Genomic DNA, 19913 nt, shown 5'->3' on the forward strand with positions numbered 1-19913 from the left:
TGAATTATTAACGAAAAACCATCGACCAATCACAGCGCCCAAGTAGCACGCGCTCGAACCAAGATACTCGCGACTGAGCGCGCGCTACTTGGGCGCTGTGATTGGTCGATGGTTTTTCGTTAATAATTCAAAAACGAAGCACCATCCGACATTTGTGCAAAGGAAATTGTGGTTCAGAATCGTCTCAGCTACCTCCCATTTCCGGTTCTTACGCTAATTCTGGGACACCCTGTATATTACAATTTTAAGGCAAAGGAAAACCATAATGCTTTTTAAAGGACGTATAAAATATGTTGATGCCACTATACTTCAAAAGGTAGAATAGCCCTTAGAGGCTGTAGTGTAATGTAAGAGATACTGCAAACAGTATTATAACTATGGAGTAACGAAAAGAAGAAGGCTGAGAGCGATAGTGAGAAGCGTATAATGAAAAAGAAAGCGTCAGTGTAATGACTATGGCTGTGTAGTTGAAACATTTAAATAAATACAGGATACAGGTAGAATATATATTTTTGCTTATGATTGTTAATTATAACGCGAGTTTCGTGACAGAAGGTCGTAATCACTATAGAAAGCAAGGCCGTGGTCTGTCACATAGTTACGTGTGAACTCTTATGACATTTACCGTCGTTAATGACTGTCAATCGGGTAAAGCTATCAGTTTGTGAGAGCTCTTAGAATTGGCCTTACGCCGAGCAGCAACGGAAATCTGTGATAGCCGCGCGATAAGTCATCACGCATGCTTCGCCGAGATTACAACGTTTTTCCATCTTAATACCTCGTATGCAGCGAGAACTTCCGGTACGTGTTCTACAGTACAGTGCTCAAGCAACAGTAAAAATCTCTTCTTTCACCATGCAACGATGTAAATATTTTTATACTCTTTTTCTTACTAATTACACATTTTAACGGTCTCATGTTGCATTAAACAACAATTTCTGTAAACTTCTGATTATCCCTGCAACTTTCTTTAATCTAATGTCCCCATTCATGATTATTAATTAAAATAATGTAAATTACTTCGCTAAGATAAGTAAAAATTTTTAAATATTAAATTTCGAACTTATTTCTCCTTTAGAGTTAACATAGCGAAGTATTCATGATAAGTAGGTCATATGTAAGGCAGTAAACTCATTATATCGTTGTATTTTTCTCTTGTTATAGATATAGACTTATTCCAGTTAAACAAAAATTGTTAAACTGTCACTAATAACCAAAGGTTGATGCGACGTTAAATATGTAATTGAAAAAAAAAACAAAAAAAAATATTAAAATATTTTGTGATAACATTTTATAGCCAAAATTCTCTTGTTTACTTTATGAAAAAATTGTATTCCATTGAATAAATGATTACAAGTATGAAGGAAAGGTATCTATATCTTACTTGAATTAGCGTTACTCATTTTTTTTTTAAGTGGACTTATTCTATTTTCAAATGTAACAGCTCATATATTATATACTGTGGGCAAAGGAAAACTATAATGTTTTTGAATGAATATTACATTTTCTTTGTAAATTCTTTTATTGTTACCTTTAAGACTTAATCATACATACATTCTTACATTTTTCTTTTGAACTAAAAATGGGGCAGAAATCTATTGCAACAACAGACAACGAATAAAACCAACTTATTATAACTTAGGTAATACATAATAATATTTACATTTCTCGTGTTTCTAGTGTTTAAAACAATATAATAATTTACATTTGAGCAAGATAGAATTTTGTAAAAAGAAATCAAAATAAGATAACGAAATTAATCCAAGAATTAAACGAATTTACAAGAGTTTTAGTTCTATTCTATAATACCTCTCGAAAGTCTACGATTATTCTTTGCTATCAATCTTCTCCATCGACAATGTAAAGCCAGAGTATTTACATTACAGATATTTTGTAACGCTTGGATAATTGAATAGTACAAAATATATATAATATATTAATATAAAAATAGTACATACTTATTATTTTTATCTATACTCATTGGACCTTACGTAATTTTACTTTACTCAAAACATATTCTTTTCTTTTCAATAACAGTTACAAATACAGTTTGGATAATATTTCAGTGCCCTGATATACTGTGACAGCTACAAATCATTGTATACAATCGTAATTAAACAATCTCCTTTTATTTAACATTCGTTATCCACTTGATATATTACGTGAATTCTCGCTATTTTTGACTTATCAGTGAAACTACCATTTTTCTATGTCATAGAAAACATAAAATGTAAGAAATAGATATAGGAGGAAAAAAGAAATATTGAAAAAACCACAGTGCACAACGTATACTGCATCAAAGGAGAAAGTTTGTCCAGGTTAGCTAGTCAATTTTATGGTGTTCCACTTCATAGAGTAGAACGACATTATTCGATGAAAAAGTACTAAAATGTTGAGGTCTTGTTTATTCGATACACAGCCAAACTTAGTTGTAAGCACCGCTAGGGGACTGAGAACTTCCCACTTTGTAATCGTTGCTCACTCTATTGACCATAAGTTAAATATACCTCTTGTTTTTTTTTTCGTTTTCAAAACACAGCTCAAAAATATATTCGGAGAACTGAATTATTATTTTAAAAAAATAGTGGGATCAAATAACTAAATATTATTTGTATTAATATACTTATGTAAACCATAATGAAATACACTTTAATATTAAACACAATTTTACTATACACTTATGAACATATTAATTAATTATATCATAATAAATAATAAACACAATTTCAATTAGATTTATTATTAATAGAACGTGGATGTACGAATCTATTTATGGTAACTAGAAATATGAGAAAATATGAGAAAACATATCAGAATGATACTAAATAGAAATTTTATGCAAAAATTATATTTAGAGAGGTGCACAGCGCTCATGTTTTAGGATCGATCCTAAATGGAATAGTTAGCCGTCCTGTTTCTGGTAGGACAGTTTGTATACTCATATTTGTTTAACGGCAACTAAATAATTACAATATTAATGATGCAGAACTTGACAAATCAGTGGATAGATTTCCTAATCGTAGCACGGCGTTCACTTTCACGTTTCAATCGGCTAAGCACTACCTTGCGAAATATAATTTGATCTAGTCTCAGTAGTTCAATATCCGCAGGTGGACAAGTATCTATTCGGTACATACAATTTCCAATATCCCAATTAGAAGAACGTTGGATATACCACCTGGTGCAGTTTTGAAAAATGTTTTATTAAGTGCGGGCTTCGTGAACCTCTTAAATAAAAAAAAAAATACATTCGGGATTATTAAGTATTCTCAAATTTGTGCAGTCGTGTGAAGAAAATGAGTTTCATAATATAATATGTGTATCCATTATAGTTTAACTTTTTCTTTCTTTGTCTTATGTTTACAGCAAAGAGAGATATATTCTCAGTTTGCTTTAATTTATCTGTTTTAGTTCACGTAAATTTCTATTTGATTATCAAACACTTTAAACCGTTAAGTGCAAAATACATGTTGAATATTTCTAAAGAGAGCCTAGAAAAAGAGGTTTGATGTGGGCAAACAAAATAAGATACTAACATAATACAATTATCAAGTAATACTTAACAAAAAAAGAAAAAAGATGCTGTTAAAATTGTTTGCTTAAACTTATAAATTGGATCATTTCTGCTTCATTTTTATTTTATCTTCCAAATAGAAATTATTTCTTGATCACTTGTACGTTCATGAATTAATCACTCCAACCAAACAATAAGTGATTGATCTCGCAGAGCTGTTGGAAATTATAATGATAATTGTATTCCATACTTTTTGGAGTGTGGCATTTTCTCTGAAATCACTAGATATTTTGTGTACTATAGGATTTTGTTTTAAATACATCCGTTTCTTTTATTTTAAATGAAATTACACATGATTACAATTAAACATGAAAGATAACAAAATAACCAACAGTTGTATTTTGTCATTAAAACTCAAGATTCTAAAGTCTTCTCTGAAAAACCCTTTATACCACATATTATTGGGTTGCCTGGAAAGTCCATGTCGATTTTTGGTAGATTGTACAGGTCTGAATATATCGAAATGGTTGAAAACAAATAACATGTATACATTCCTTAAAAGGTGCAAAGGTTGTGAAAAAAAAATGGTACCTATATAATTCAATAAATATTAGGTCTACCGGGAAGTTCTGTCCGTTTTTAGAATACAACAAAATAATAAATTTTTCACACCTCGAATAAGTTTGATTGAATAATATAACTTTTATCATTATTTATGACATCGTGCTAGCGTGATAGTAATTTGTATATCATTTTTAATAAATATACTCACACTTGTTGAAACTTGTTGCAACCGGATCGGACAGAACTTTCCAGTAGACCTAATATATATCGAAATTCAAGTGTGCCTTTGAATGTTTCTTAAAAATTGACACGAACTTTCTGGACAACCCAATCCTAACCAATTAATATTTTTCAGTAGAATAATCATATTACGTCTTTCCTTCTAGATAATTCGTCCACGGTGGTCTAAGTGGGCAAAATAGCCGAACCAACACCGAGATACTTCTAAAAAGAAATGCACACGAGCTCCCAAGAACAGCTGTGAATTAAGTAAAAAGTAAATGTAAGGCATTCTCCGTACACGAAGCATCCGTCCAGTCGCTATTCGTGTGAATAATTCCATCCAGCAATTCAGTTTCCCGTGGGCACCAGAACAGACCAGTCCACGCGTCCACGCGATCACGATACTTCCAACTGTTCATTCTAATCGTCTCGTCTTATCGGCCGCTCCACTAAACGGTCAATTGACTTGGGTAATTACCTAAACTCAGAAGCGAGTTTAGAGCAACGAAAGATCCCCCTACAAAATCATTCTAACATTACCTAAGCCAAGGAACAGATAGGAGTCGATCGTAACAGGATGGCATGATCTTGAAACCTTGAAGAAGAAACTTAAAAACAATCGTCGGATGTTATCGAAATAAACAACGTAAAATCGTATCGTATCGCTCCAAGGACAAGTGTTTCCAGTAGTGTATCAATTAGAACCGAAGTGACCATGGCGAGCGTGGACAGAAACCTCGAAGAGCTAATGGCTCACTTGGGCGAGTTCGGTAAATACCAGTGCTGGCAATTCTCTCTGCACATAATCGGTGCCTTGACAGCAGGTCTCCACATGCTAACACTGCTGACGGTCGCCGCTGTGCCGCCACATAAGTGCAACATCCCCGAATCCACGTCTATGATAGACTCGTTCAACATGACGTCCTCCACGTGGAATTCATCCGCGCTACTAGAGGGTCTTCCTCGAGCCATCGACTCCTGCCGCTACCTAGACGCCAATAATACAATTCAAAACTGCGAATCGTGGACCTACGACACCCAGTACTTCAAATCGTCGCGTGGAATGGAGTGGAACTTTGTCTGCTCGCAGCGATGGATGGGCTCGGTAGCCCAGTCCACCTACATGTTCGGAGTGTTCATCGGTGCTGTAACGTTGGGTAGCTTGGCGGACAAGTACGGACGAAAGATAATATTCTACGTGTCCTCCGTGGCGCAGCTGATCCTTGGAGTGTCCGTGGCCTTGGTTAACAACTACTACGTCTTCCTCGTTCTGCGATTCCTATACGGCATATTCGGTTCAGCAGGTGCCTATATAACAGGATTCGTCCTCACGATGGAGCTGGTGGGACCGTCAAAGAGGACCGTCTGCGGAGTGATGTTCCAACTAGCTTTCGCCGTTGGTTTTATGCTGGTTGCCGTGTGGGGAGCCGTGATCAAGGACCGAGTGTGGCTGCAGATCGCCTACGGGCTCCACAGCGCCCTCCTCGTCGGTCACTGGTGGCTCATGGACGAGTCGCCCAGGTGGCTTTGGGCCCAAGGTCGAGTCAGCGAAGCCTTAGTGATCGTGCGCAAGGGCCTGAACATGAACGGTAACAACGTGGACATAGACGCTGCGAAAATGGTTAGCGAGGCGAAGGTGCAGAGCGCGGACAAGGAAGACCGATCGTACGGGGCTCTGGACCTCTTCAAGACACCCAATCTCAGAAAGAAAACGTTGAACGTGTGTCTGAATTGGTTCGCCAACTCTCTAGTTTATTACGGGCTGTCGCTGAACGTGGGCAACCTGGTGGGTAACCCATACTTAATGATGTTCCTGAGCGGATTGGTCGAACTGCCGTCATACATTCTGATGTTCTTTCTGATGGATCGCACCGGAAGAAGGTGTATGGTCAGCACCTTCATGTTGATCGGCGGCGTGTGCTGCATAATCGCGTCCAGTATTCCAACTGGGTCCGACGTGGCTGCTACCGCCATCGTGGTCATCGTCCTCTTCGGGAAGGCCTGCATCGCTGGCTCCTTCGCGGTCATTTACAATTACACCGCGGAACTGTTCCCAACAGTGGTCAGGAACACCGCTCTGGGAATAGGCTCGATGTGCGCGCGTCTCAGCGGTGCTCTAACTCCCATGATCATGCTGTTGGATTCCTTGAATCCCAAAGTGCCGGCGATACTGTTCGGTTTCGTCGCTCTGGTGTCCGGTCTGCTGTCGTTGTACTTGCCCGAAACGGTGAACCAGCCCATGCCCGAGACCATCGAGGACGGTGAGAACTTTGGCAAGGACGACACGTGCTTCACCACGTGCTTGGGATCCAGCAGAAAAGACAGCACCACTTACGAAGTCACGATGAGCCAGCTGGGCGACAAGGAGGAAAAGGAGAGATTGAATCAGAGCGGGGAGACCGCGTAACGAACTTCCTCTTGATGTTCAAGTTCGACGAATGGCGACGCTTTGTTGCCAGAGTGATGTACGAGCATCGAACGACAGACTGAATTTGTTGCGGTACTGTTTTGTAACTCGGCATTGCAGAAGCGTATGGTTACAAGCACTTGTGTTTGTTTATGGTTTCTCGAGTTCTCGACGACGATTGGAGAATAGGACTACCGTTCCAACGCGCTGGCGCCGTTGTTTGCATACACGTTAAGCGTAAATGTACTTGCGTTTACCGGCCATAATTTGAAAAGCCTTGGATCGCGTCTCGTTGCTTCGCGTGTGTTACGAGTCGCTGTTAAACTCTGAACGGCTTGTTGCGTGGATAAACGTTCTAGTTAAGAGCTAGATAAGAAGTGTTTCGAAATGAATATTACCCTCTTGAACAGAGTGATAGTGGCTAAGTTAGAGACGTTTTCGACTAAGAATATGAGTTGTATCTTACCGTTTCTACGTATAAGTTAAACCTAGAGCTACCGACTATTATGATTTCTGCAATATTTTATAAAGTAGATATGGAACAGGCAAATCAATTCGTGAGTATACAGGGTAGAGCCAGTAAGTGTAACAAGTCATAACTTCATTATCAGTACTATTGGAATAAAATGTCAGAGGAAATTTATGAATAGTTCAGTAGGAGAGACCGTGGTCAATTGAACTATGAATCGACAAAAACATGTAAACTAACTTTGAAATGGTTAGTGATAAGGACAGGGCGTTGAGATTGAATAATTGTCTCTGTGACAAATGCATTATCAATAATTTAGTCATTGTTCAAAATGTTCAGAATATACAGTGGATGTAGAAAGTATTCTTACACCGATCAATTTTCAAAAAAACTATGTGAACTTGTAATTTATTAACTTCTTTTTTATAAGCAATGATATTCTATATATTCATGAAAATCTCTAGAATAGATAGAGAATAAAAAAATTAGTTATTTATATAAGTTGCGAAATTAACAAGAAAAAACAATAAATTGATAGAAATACAGAAGCAATAACTATTCGTACAATTGCTAAATTTTTAAAACTTCATAGAAAAAAAAAGGAAAATTACGTTAATTTATAAATAATTAATACTTCGTGGGATTTCCTTTTGATTTTATAATTCCTACAACCCTTCTAGCCATTAAATTAACTATCATAAATGTCGATGTTATTCGGAGTGGGATCTTCTTCCATTCCTCTGAGCATTTTTTATAAGAGCATTTTTTAAAACTTCTTTACTGGAAATGTGATGTTTTCTAATTCATACGAAGTAATAAACTAATGTGTTTATGTTACAAACTCTACTGTAAATGATTCGTCATAAGAACCGTACGAATAATTATTGCTTCTATATTTCTGTTGATTTTTCGTATTTTCTTGTTAATTCCGCAAATTATATAAACGAGTAATTGTTGTTTGAACTATATACATATATCTATTCTAGAGATTTCCGAGAATATGTAGAATATCATTGATTATAAAAAAGATGTTAATAAATTACAATTTCACACAAAAGTTTTTTACGAAAATTGATCGGTGTAAGAATACATTTTACACCCACTGTATGGGTCAAATTGACTGGCTTGATGGCTTTAGTGTTAAAGGAACTTCGTTAGACGAAGAGAACAGCATTTCGATATACAAGAACAACTGTCTTTGTTGCATAAAAGTGCACGAAGAACAGAGTGCAATAAAATATTGTATGTGCGAAGATGGAATCAATTCATTTTATCATACAGAAGTATCGTTCAGTTGTTAAATCCATAATTAATCCTATTATTAGATTATTATTGTTATTATTATTAGTAGTCTACATTGTATAAGTATCATATGGTATTCAATCAATTGTTGCCTAGTTTGAATAACAAACAAAAATCTCCAATCGAGTCATGGCAATTGAGTTTTCCTTGTATTAATACAATGACAACTTGATCACTTTAATTATTTTTTATATTATTACTAATTCAAGTTATTCATTTTCTAAATTTCCATTTGAAGCGTACATATAGACTATATGTATGTATATTTCTTGCGAGATGATTTTTTGCTTCAAAATTCATAACGTCAATTAGAATTCTTTTAACCCAAACGGCTACATTCGATAAGGTACAAAATTCTCAGAATAAAAGTAATCAAATATGTTTTCTTTAAAGCTATAATAGCTTCCGAGATATTCGAGTATAAAATGGTAATCTTTGAATTGATATATTACGTGCGTTTCTTATCAGCGCTACTTCAGAAGTTGTGTGTCTTTGAAAATATCCAGCTCGGAGCAGAACGAACTTGAGGATCTATTATAGAAGATCATTCGAGGACAATCCAAGTCAAATTGTTGCTAGCTAATTATGAATTAATAACTAATTAATTCTCACACAGAAACTAGTGTTCCATTTTAAATACGAGGCTGAACTTGAACACTTACAAGAGCTATATTGTAATTAACCTTACATGCTTATTTGAAGTATAACCAGAGAAAATAATAATTTGAATAGGTTCAGTAGTGGCTAAAATAATTAAGATGATTAAGCTGTGTTGTTCATCCAATGCAATGACATAGATAGGAGATATTACCTATTTTTATACCATATGTATCGACTAGATATTAAGTTATACAATTCAGACAGCGTAATATATACGAAAAGAACGTAAATTGTACAGTGAAAGCTGCATGTTGAAAATAGCAATCGTTTCTGTAATGTAATCAGGGGCATAGGTAGTGAGAGAAGTTCTCGAACCAAGAATCCTCGCTTCTCTCTGCCGTTCCATCGTTTGTAAGTGAAGTATTCGTTTCATAATTTTCAAATAACGTTATCAATTACGTGTAAGCCATTGAATAATATTAAAAGATATAACGAATGGTAAGTACCTGAAACGGAGATAAATGAATAATACGTAACATTGTATTTGAATTATTAGGAGAGAGTTAGCCAATTTAAATATTTATTATTACTGGACTGCGGATTTTATGCATACAGGGTGTCCCAGAACTCCTTTAAGAACCAGAAATGGAGCTGACACAATTCTGAACAATTTCCTTTGCAAAAATGTCGGTGGAGGCTTCACTTTTTAATTATTAACGAAAAACTGCGCGGCGTAGCTAGCACTGTGATTGGTCGGTGTTTTTCGTTAATAATTCAAAAATGAAGCCCTCACCGACATTTTTGCAAAGGAAATTGTTGTTTAGAATCTTGTCAACTACCTCCCATTTCCGGTTCTTGCGGGAGTTCTGGGACACCCTGTATATTTTATATGCTTTACAGGCATGAGAAACAGATAGTAAACATATACAGAACGTATACACATATATAAAATGAAATATTAATTACTATTACGTCAAATTAGTACATTATGTACTATCAAAGCAAATAGCAAAAGTTTGGACACATTTTTGTAATTCTACTTATTTATATTATAATCTTTATTTAGAATTGACTTAAGTAAAACTACGTTTTGAGTAACATTATATTACATCGCAGTCTTCTGTTCATTTTCTTAGATAAATTAACGATTTCTAATTTTAAGTAGGTATTTACTTTGTTATAACCGAAACAAAACACATGTATAAGTTAAATATTTAGATTTGAAATTTATTTAACACGTATGATTTATAGTACATTTGTCGTTTGATAGAGGACCCGTCTCTCGTTTAAAGTCTTGTAACCTATTTTATAGCTATTATATCCAAAATTTAAGTAGCCTATTAAGTTACTTCTGTTGAAACATAAAGAGCAGCTGATCAAAATTTTATCTGAATTAAACAAAAATTGTAGAATTTGTAGAAAAATCACAAACACGCGAATTTTTAATGTAAATAGGCATCTACAATCTCGGTATTCAGAATTTGGTGATGCTATCTGGCATCAGAAAGTGGTTTTGGTTTCGAGAGTGTCATGGTAGTTTTAAGACTGGCATCAAATTAATTTAAAATAATAATTATATTTATTATTAATATTTTCGAAATTTGAGTAGCTTATACTTTCTGTTGGAACATAAAGAGCAACTGAACAACATTTCATCCGAGTCGAACAAAACCATTTGTTACCCATTGCATTTTGTATTAATAATTGTTTTATAAAACACGTTCTGCATACATTTTGTATATGATTTTCAGATATTACCACACGCTATAAATGCATAAAGTCCTAGTTTAAACTATTACTAGCGCAGTCTAATAACAAACATATGAAATAAATAATATAGTAAAAGTAAGAAAAAATGTAGAGAAAAATTGACACCTGACATTTTGATTGTATTATTCTGAATTCAATTTTCATTGAAGAAATAATGGATCGAATAATAAACATTGTTTACCTTTTCTAATTATTTGAAATTTGTTATGTATATGATAATTTTACCTGCCTTCGGGTACAACTGATATCATTTTTTACTATGTTTATGTAACTTATAAAAATATAACATGTGCAGTTTTATTCTACATGTTTACGTTCTTCTAAAAATAGTTTCATTATAGGATATTTTACATTCATTTTATGTACGTATTTTAATTATTTTAAAAATTAAAACGATATTTTTCTAAGAGTTATCACGATTCATAAATTGTTTCACCTCAGCGTTTCTCAAATTGTAATAAACATGAACCATCAACGTTTCTTTTAATAAAGAAGACTCGCTTTCCTTAATACAGAATAGATTAATACGGAAGGGAAAGTAAACATCACCCCGAACTCGAAAAAGGATAATTTAGACATCTGAAAAAATTAATAATATATTATAAACTATATATTTAAAACCCTTTTAACAAATACCATCCATCAGAAAGCATGTGATAAAGAATTTGAAAAAAAAATAACTTAATATTTTCTATTTCTATAGAAAAAGAATTTCAACGCCACGAATTAGTCAGCCCAAAAGAAATAGTAAAAAAGTCTTATACTCTTATATCTTATAGAATTTCAGATGGAGTATGAAAAGAAGAAAAGTCAATAGATAATAGCTTTTTGTATACAAATTAACATCGTCATAATTATTAAATATTGAATACGTTTTATGTCTGCTATCACGACTTATTTGAAATATATCGTTTTACTTTTCATACATTAATTCAGTTTATCCTAAAGATATTTTTAAGGCAAAAAATCGAAACATAAAATATATAATACTTTGTGTAAGACGAACTAATTAGTATCCTTTAATTTGTACGTATAATTAGAAGATTGTTTACGAATAATTATTTACTAGTTTTGAAAGAATGAAATACTATATTACGGATACAGGGTTCCCTGCTAACATCGTGCACAAATAATTCAACACTTCATAAAAACTTTCTTCGCTGGCCAGTAAAAAAATTGTAACGGACTAGAGTCGTTCAGTTATCTGTAAATGTTAATCGCAGTACTGCATTGGGGACAGTTGAACAATTATACAATTGCTACATAGTACATACTTGCAACACCATTTTAGCCCGCACGTTACGAGCTAAATTGTTACGCGATTCTAATATTATCTCGTATTTGTGGTACACGAAAAACTCTTTAACAATGTAGCGACGTCAAATACGAAACCTCCTGTTGCGCAACAGCGAGTCACAAGGTGCATATATAATACCAAAACACTGTGTTTGCTTTCAGTTTTCGGTATTAAGGTAAAATACACAGTACTTGGTCATATTTCAAACTAACACACAGATTCTCCTAGTTAATTCAGGCTATCTGAATATCGCTTCCAATTGTAACAATACAAATAATATTTAACATGCAATTTGAATAGTATGGAGGAGCCTATATGCTGCAATATATTTTTTCTCTAGCGTTTTATATTTTGAAAAGAAATATCATGGTCATTGATGTTTTTTGCTTAAAAATGCACGGGTTTCTTTTCTATCGTATTGCGTAGCTGACATTAAAATATGTTCAGATATGTATAATATTACGAGCTCTAAATGATGAACCAAACTAATGACCAAAGAGTAGATGCGACGTGAAATGAAACAATTGAAAAAAAAAAATTATAAAATGCCTAACGCTGGAGTGTTAATGAGAACACTTTTGGAGTTTTATAAAATGAAAACTAATGAGATATTAGTTTGAAACAAGTGCTCTACAACATCGTTTACCAGGGTATCGTTTACCAAGATCAAGGTTACAGGTGATTACGTACTATATCATTAATGATTGCTGTACCAATTTTTTGATATGTCGTTTTTCTTCGAATAGGAGTACATTTTCCTTAACAGCGAGTCTTACGTTTTCATATCGTCTACGCTGGCTGTATGCAAATTTATTTCTCCATGTTTAAGGGGGCAAATAGGTTTAGGCTCAAAGAGCCCGAAGAGAAGAGTTCCAAGCTCAAAAAGAAGGATATGAAGAAGAGAAAGGATTACTATATGGTGCTGGAATCGTTGATTAACCAGTAAGTATTAGTTTAAATCAATTCATTACTGACTTGATTTTTGTTCGGGAAGTAAAGTGGACACGATATAAAACTCTCCTTTGACACAGGGAAAAATACGAATTTATTTTAAAGTACCAAGGTGTACAACGATTGATGTTCTCTCTGATCGCCCGTGCGTCTTCGAGTTTGACAAATCGAAATCTGGTTCCGCTTCACCAGGTGACAATCCAAAATACCTCGGACCACCACTCCTCACCCTAGATGCCACCCCCGTCAAGTCCAAGAGGCGCGCTCATTAGCCCTGGTTTTGGGACCAAGGCCCGATCAGGGCGCCCCTGCTCTTACGCGCATCCCAGTCGCCGTGCCCCCGCTAACGGTATCGCGGAGCAAGGGTAGATGGTCGCTCGGTGTCTCGCGGAAAGCCCCAGGCCACTCATGGCTTTTTCCATGTCCACGGCATGCTCGACCGCTGAGGCTCGGGACTACGCGAAATTCTAAAGACCTCGTAAACGGTCACCCCTAGATGGATATTGCCGGCAATATCAGCCATCGACTCGAAACAGCCTCGCTTCGCTAGCATGCCGTAAACTATTGTCACCTTTCGCTGTTTCTCCGCATCGCCCGAATAAGAATATTGACGACCTAACGGTACACGATTGCAAAGGAGCCTAAATTCTGCCGATGCACGTGTTCTATCCGGAACAATCTTTCTCATTTTCGTATTTTCTTTTTCCAAACGCGTTTTCCTTGACTTTTTTTAAATTTGTGTACATTCTAGCTCAAAAGCTTTATAACCAATGATTTAAAAAATGTATAGTTTCTTTATATAATTAGGCTCTATATGAATCTAAATTTGGAGTAATGTCGTTGTTTAAAGTATTTTTTCATTACAAAAGAATTTATGAAAAGTGACAAGAAATGATGCTCTTTTGTTTAAACACCTCTAAAAATTCAATTAGCAAATTCTTAGAGGGGAGGTTAGGTTCATACAGGAGAAAGACATGCCCCTGAAGTAAATTTGAAATAGTTACGTCTTATGGTGACTTCCGATTGGTGGCAGCTGATATCTTCCATATTTTCTGAGGAAATACTTCAAAATAATTACAATATTTATTTGAATATATGTATAAAGTGTTCCCAAAGTTTCGATAAATTATATATATATTCCTTTCTTGAGAAAAAAATGCATACGTACCACTAAAAGAATGTAGTCCTAAACCTATTTCCTCCCTTAAGAAGCGCGTGGTTATTGCAAACGCTCAATACGTAAACAGTAAATACTCTAACAAAATTATGGACTAAATTGGTCTAGGAAAGCATAATTTGAAAATTTATTTCCCAACTAATCCATGGATCGAGAAAGTGCAAATCATAAATTGTTAATTCAAGTTTCTAATTTAAACGAACGGATTAATTTGAATCATAAACAATTACTACAATAGTGTTATGCGATTTCCGCAATGAATTCTCTTGCACGCGCATCGTACTCGATATGAGATAACAAAGTGTCCGGTACCATCTGTTTACTATCCCATTAGCAGAATGACCATAACGTTGTTGTGTGATGATAACAGCTTATGTGTAGAAATGTAGTTTGCACTGCAAAATTAGAATACCATATGACGCTACTGCATATGTATACCCACTGTACGCAGAATGATTCAATGACAATTAGTTTGCTTAAGTAAAATGCTGTTTTCACATTTACTTTCTATTATCAATTAATGAGTGGAAAAAACGGTCCACTTGATGTTCTAGACTTTCTTTACTTTTTTGTTCTGAATACACCCTCTGTCCCATAACTAACCGGAATGGCTTTAAAAATAACAGTACTAATTAGAAAATCTTGACATAATCATTTTGTTTATTCACAATATTCTCCCGCAGTCGAAATACAACGATTTTCACGTTCAAAAAGTACATCAAATGACTTTTTTATGTCCGTGATTGGAATGATGTTGATATTGCTCGTCGTTGTTTGTTGAATATCTTTAATTGATGCAAAGCGGTTTCCTTTCATCGCCAAATGCAACTTAGGGAATAAAAAATAATCGTAGGGAGCCAAATCGGGAGAATATGGAGGATGTTGAAGCAAAAAAACTTGGTTTTTTGTTCAAAAAAAGATGCATTGTCGTGCAGTAATTGCCAACTGCCAGGTTCTCGACGAGGACACGACGAATACGGCCTACCAAACGCTTTAATATGCTAAGATAATACTCAGCATTAACACTCACTGAAGAATTTTTTGAAATTTTCACGAAATTACGTACTTTTTTGATTCTTCAGATATAATTTCAATTGGCCGGTTTAAACGTTTATCATCATCCATATCCTCTCTGCCTTCTCTAAATCGTCGATGCCACTTAAAAACTTGTGTCTTTGATAAACAATTATCTCCATAAACAATTTTAAGCATTTGGATCGTTTCCGTAACACTTTTACCGTTTTTAACACAGAACTTAATGTTGATTCTATGCTCTTTATTCATTTCTCGACGAACGTATATCAACTACTGTCACTTAAATGTATGTATCTTGGCTTCTGGTGAACGAAATGTCACGAAACTTTTAAAGGTTAATCAAAATTGACAACAAGTCATAAAATAATCAGCCATTAATGGATGGCCCCACTACATTTCTTTCTTTTCTTTCTTTCTTTATTAAGGTGTTATGGACTACTAGAGGTCTATGTTACACCTCAATGTGGTACAAAACTTATACAGAGTTTCTTAGTCTATAGTTTGTTATATACACTTAGCTATAATATTGTTACTACATTGTACTTTATGTTTTCCTGTCTCTAACATACACTGAGCCTTGTTTATTCATTCATTCTCTACCTTTTCATCTTTACTAACTCCGAACATTTTGTTATGCCGCTACATTTATTAAACTAGAGCCATTCCGATTAGTTTTCGGACAGAGGGTGTATATGCACGGTCCCTTTTGTAAAATATAGCTCTATTGTATTGTTTCCTAATCCAACATTATTATTATAAATAATAATACTTGTACAGAGTACGTTTCTTCCTTATTTCGTTTTATTTATTTACTCAAGAGTCTAGTAATTTTGGCATAATCGGTAAAAGCAAGTTCAGTGTTACGTGTGAGCTAAGCTCGGTTAAGATGGAAGTTTAAACGAGAAAAAAGGGATACCGCTGGTACATGTGTGACCTTAATCGCATGAAAGCAATTTCAGCACGACTCCCTTATGTACAATCCTGAAATCAGGCTCAGGACGATCGTCCTACGCTTCTCGAAAGATTACAGAACAGAAAAAGTTTGTCGTTTCATTGCGGTGTTCCAACATTCTCTAATCATAAAGTTTCAAGAATAGCCTATTGCCAGATAATCTATCTTATGTTTTCACACAATTTTCACTTCGAAGACTTGTCGAACGAAACACGAAAAACAGAAAAAAGAGGTATTTTTTTCAGAATTTACACACGAACATTTTTTATTCTATCGCGTAAGTGGTCCGTATAATTTTATATACTTTTATAACATTGTAAATATAGTGTAACCAACGGCAGTATTTTACATAGAAGTCAGAAATGTTTCGAATACTAAATACTTGCTTTGTTATACCTACATTTAATTAAATTCTATTGTTAATTAAGAGTTCCAATTTTTGAAGTTTGATACTTGATATTGTTATTCATCACCACTATGATTTGAAATATCTCGTATATATTTATATTATCTTTCTCAACGTTACTTTGTTTTTTATTCTCATTCTATTCTCAACCTTTTTTGTTTTTTATTTAAAGCTCCAAGAGAAACATGTTAACCGAACACAGTTCCTGGAAAAGGATCTCATTAGAAGCGTCAAAATATACATTTCATGTTGCGCGTTTCAGAATAAAAAACTCAACTCATTTGTATTTGTCTTTAAACATTTAATTTATTAAATATTAATTTCATATCGATCAGACACTTCCTGGTTCAAACATTTTAAGTAATTCCCGATTTTTTAAGTACAAATTTCATATTAACTTCTATTATATTTAAAAAAATCTATAATTATTGTACATGTTCATATCAGTATAAGTATTTTTTGGCTTTTACAAGTTAAAATAACATTTGCTGCAACCACTTAGTTTTCCTAAATATTATAATAGTTATACTACAACACTAAATTGATATTTAATTTTATCTTCAAAACTTTCTCCAACTCTGACTTCCTCAATTAAAAAGAAATTAAAACAAATTCTTCATTTTCAGTGTTATATGTTTCTCGGTAATGTTTTGAAAAACCATTCGCTTGAATGCAAGTTAGATGTCGTTGCAATGTAATATCATTTAATCCTCTGCAAAACATGTGACAATTAAGGTAATGAAAGAATGACTCTTTATGTAAGCTGAGGTCAATACGTTTTAATTTTACTTGCTAGTCGTATCTGCGACATACTCATGTTAGTCTAGAATCTCTACTTTCATGTTAAATTACAGTCACGTAATGTCGGAATACGAAAATAAAGTACAGCACTAAACTAGCATACTACAAAAGATCATATCAACACACAGATGTGTAATGATGTCGTTTAATTAATACGAAACTCTGCATTGTACAGAGACGATTAAAAGAATATATTTACGAACAACAACCTGACATTTCAGAGAATATGCTAAGTCGTATAATTCAAGCTTGTGCAGTTATCCCATCGGAAACAGTTCAAAGAGCATTGCAACCCGTAATTGTCCGTTGAAATTGCATTGCTGTCGATCGATATCACTTTTAGCACTTTAGAAACTTTATAACGTAAACATCAAGTTGACATATCATTTCAACATTTTTAAAAATTTGCATATTTTAATATTTGAGATTACTAAAAAATCATCTACGCCAAGTTGTAATAGAAACAATATTTTCTTGGTAAAAGAAAATAATGAGCTTAAAAAAAAAACTCGTAAGAACATGAAGTTAGAAACAAAATTTTTGTCAATGGTATTTTCACTCCAGAAATATTGAAATCAAGCTATAAACAATTTTCATATCGCAAAAAAATAAGAAAGATTCAGCTAGACTTACTGACGAAAATTGAGAAACAAAGTAGTTCTTGAAGCATTATGGTGTTATATACACAATTACTTTAAATGCTGGGATACATAAAGAGTGTAAGTTACACAATATATAAATATCCATACGGCATGTATTTTTCAAATAAATAGTTGTGTATTATTTATTGCATTATTTACACCAAAGTAGCAAATGGAAACGAAAACATTCGAGACCAAAGTTTTTACAATAAATCAGGTACGCTATGTGTACAAACATGGTATTAGTAATTCACTATCTATTACATAGTTTTTTAAACATGAAAAGGAAAGATGAGTGTTAGAGTCATTGCCAGAACCTGCATCCGTAGTGATTTAATTCATCCAGATTTTGGCTGATTTTTCGTTTCGGCCAATAAATTTAACGTTAATGTAAAGTTTCATATGCACAAAATTAGTATACAAAAGATCACAGTGATACTTTGTGGTACTTTCTTTTGAAGTCCATTTATACATAGATAACTTATCATATAAAAAATTAAGACAAAGTATCGTTATTGCATTTAAATTACGCATTCATTTTAACTGTACTACAATATCAAAGTCAACCTACAAAAATTGAAATGAAATAAGTATTCTACCAATGGCACGTATTTGAATATAATACATAGATTTGTTCTCAAATGTTATGCTTTAAGAACAATAAACTGGTGTATTAAATAATAGTTATAATTTTGTAAACTACATTCCTCTACTAATATTTCAAGGATTGAAATATAGGATGTTACTTCCAGTACTTCGAATTTTTGTATTTCGTCCATTAGGCGACACACGGTGCGGCGCGGGCGCGGAAAGTCTGTAAACGGTGGTACGCAAGGAGGCAAGGTAATGAAAGTTACTTCGTAATTTAACGTAGCCGAGAGTTTCCAGTTTGAACCGGCCACTGACATTCCGGCGTTGCGCCGGGGCTTCCCGGAATCTGGTACGTGCACATGCGTGAACAGTGTGTACTCACCTGTGGAGGTGAACACGCCCGCAGCACGGTACGCGAGACTAAAAACGCGTACGGGAACGCGTACCGTTCACGAACGCGCCTCGCTGACTGAACCCGAGCCTCGAGCCTCACGCACGCCGATTGAAGCGCAGAAAATCGTTGCACAAGCGCGCGCAACTATATATATGTATATCACAGGTCTCTCCCCATCGCCCGACGAAGATTTTTCTCGGCGACGGAAACACCGTTGGAAAATTCTACGGTAGGGAAAACCGGGTTAAGTTGATTACAGGGCCAGGTCGATACAGAGACATTCCTGCGATACTGACGATTACTACACGTTGCCCAACCAGGACCAGTACCGATGCCCATTTCAATCTGGCTCTTGCGAGAGATTGGAAACATTCGAGATTGCGAACTATTCGAATCGTTTCTCCGATATTATATGAGCGCGCACGGTCTTCGAAGTCTCGATCGATCTCAACCCTTTGCACTCGGATATTCTCGCTGAGTAGGACTGGTCATATTTAGAGAATATTAATGCTAGGATTACGAAGATTTCTTATCGAGTTTCTAGAACTGAAGTAATGCTTTAATATGTAAGTGAAGATTCGGTAATAAGTTCTAATATAATAAATTCTTTAATAAGTGTCGATTTAGTAAAATTAATTGGGAGGTTTAGACAAAAATGAATTTGGATATACAGGGTGTTCAAAAAAAAAACATTCAATCTTTATATGGTGTATAGGGCACACTGTACTGAGTAAAAAAGCTTTAGTAAACATAGGTCCAAAGGTCAACCGTTTCTGAGATATAAACATTTTTATTTGCTAGTATCATGATTGACTTACTA

General features: G+C 34.5%; 2 protein-coding genes and 1 long non-coding RNA gene across 4 annotated transcripts in view; 2 read left to right on the forward strand and 1 right to left on the reverse strand.

The window, feature by feature from the left end:
- Nucleotides 1-10501, forward strand: part of LOC128875281 (organic cation transporter protein) — a 30484-nt gene extending 19983 nt beyond the window's left edge. For both annotated transcript variants that reach the window (XM_054120738.1, XM_054120739.1), the window contains exon 2: nt 4465-10501. In XM_054120738.1, the coding sequence (XP_053976713.1) occupies nt 5016-6707 (1692 nt within the window). In that variant the 5' untranslated portion in view covers nt 4465-5015 and the 3' untranslated portion in view covers nt 6708-10501. The remainder of the gene's footprint in view (nt 1-4464) is intronic.
- LOC128875276 (aminopeptidase N) overlaps nt 1-19203 on the reverse strand; it is an 80285-nt gene extending 61082 nt beyond the window's left edge. The window contains exon 1 of the mRNA XM_054120720.1: nt 19082-19203. The gene's annotated coding sequence lies outside the window, so the exon portion shown is untranslated. The remainder of the gene's footprint in view (nt 1-19081) is intronic.
- LOC128875282 (uncharacterized) lies at nt 11934-14891 on the forward strand. Its single transcript, XR_008456775.1, has 3 exons — nt 11934-12823; nt 12892-13087; nt 13177-14891. It is a non-coding gene; the product is annotated as an uncharacterized LOC128875282 (long non-coding RNA).
- Nucleotides 19204-19913: the final 710 nt, after the last annotated feature.

Source organism: Hylaeus volcanicus, chromosome 4 (assembly GCF_026283585.1).
Source record: "Hylaeus volcanicus isolate JK05 chromosome 4, UHH_iyHylVolc1.0_haploid, whole genome shotgun sequence".
Lineage (NCBI taxonomy): Eukaryota > Metazoa > Arthropoda > Insecta > Hymenoptera > Colletidae > Hylaeus > Hylaeus volcanicus.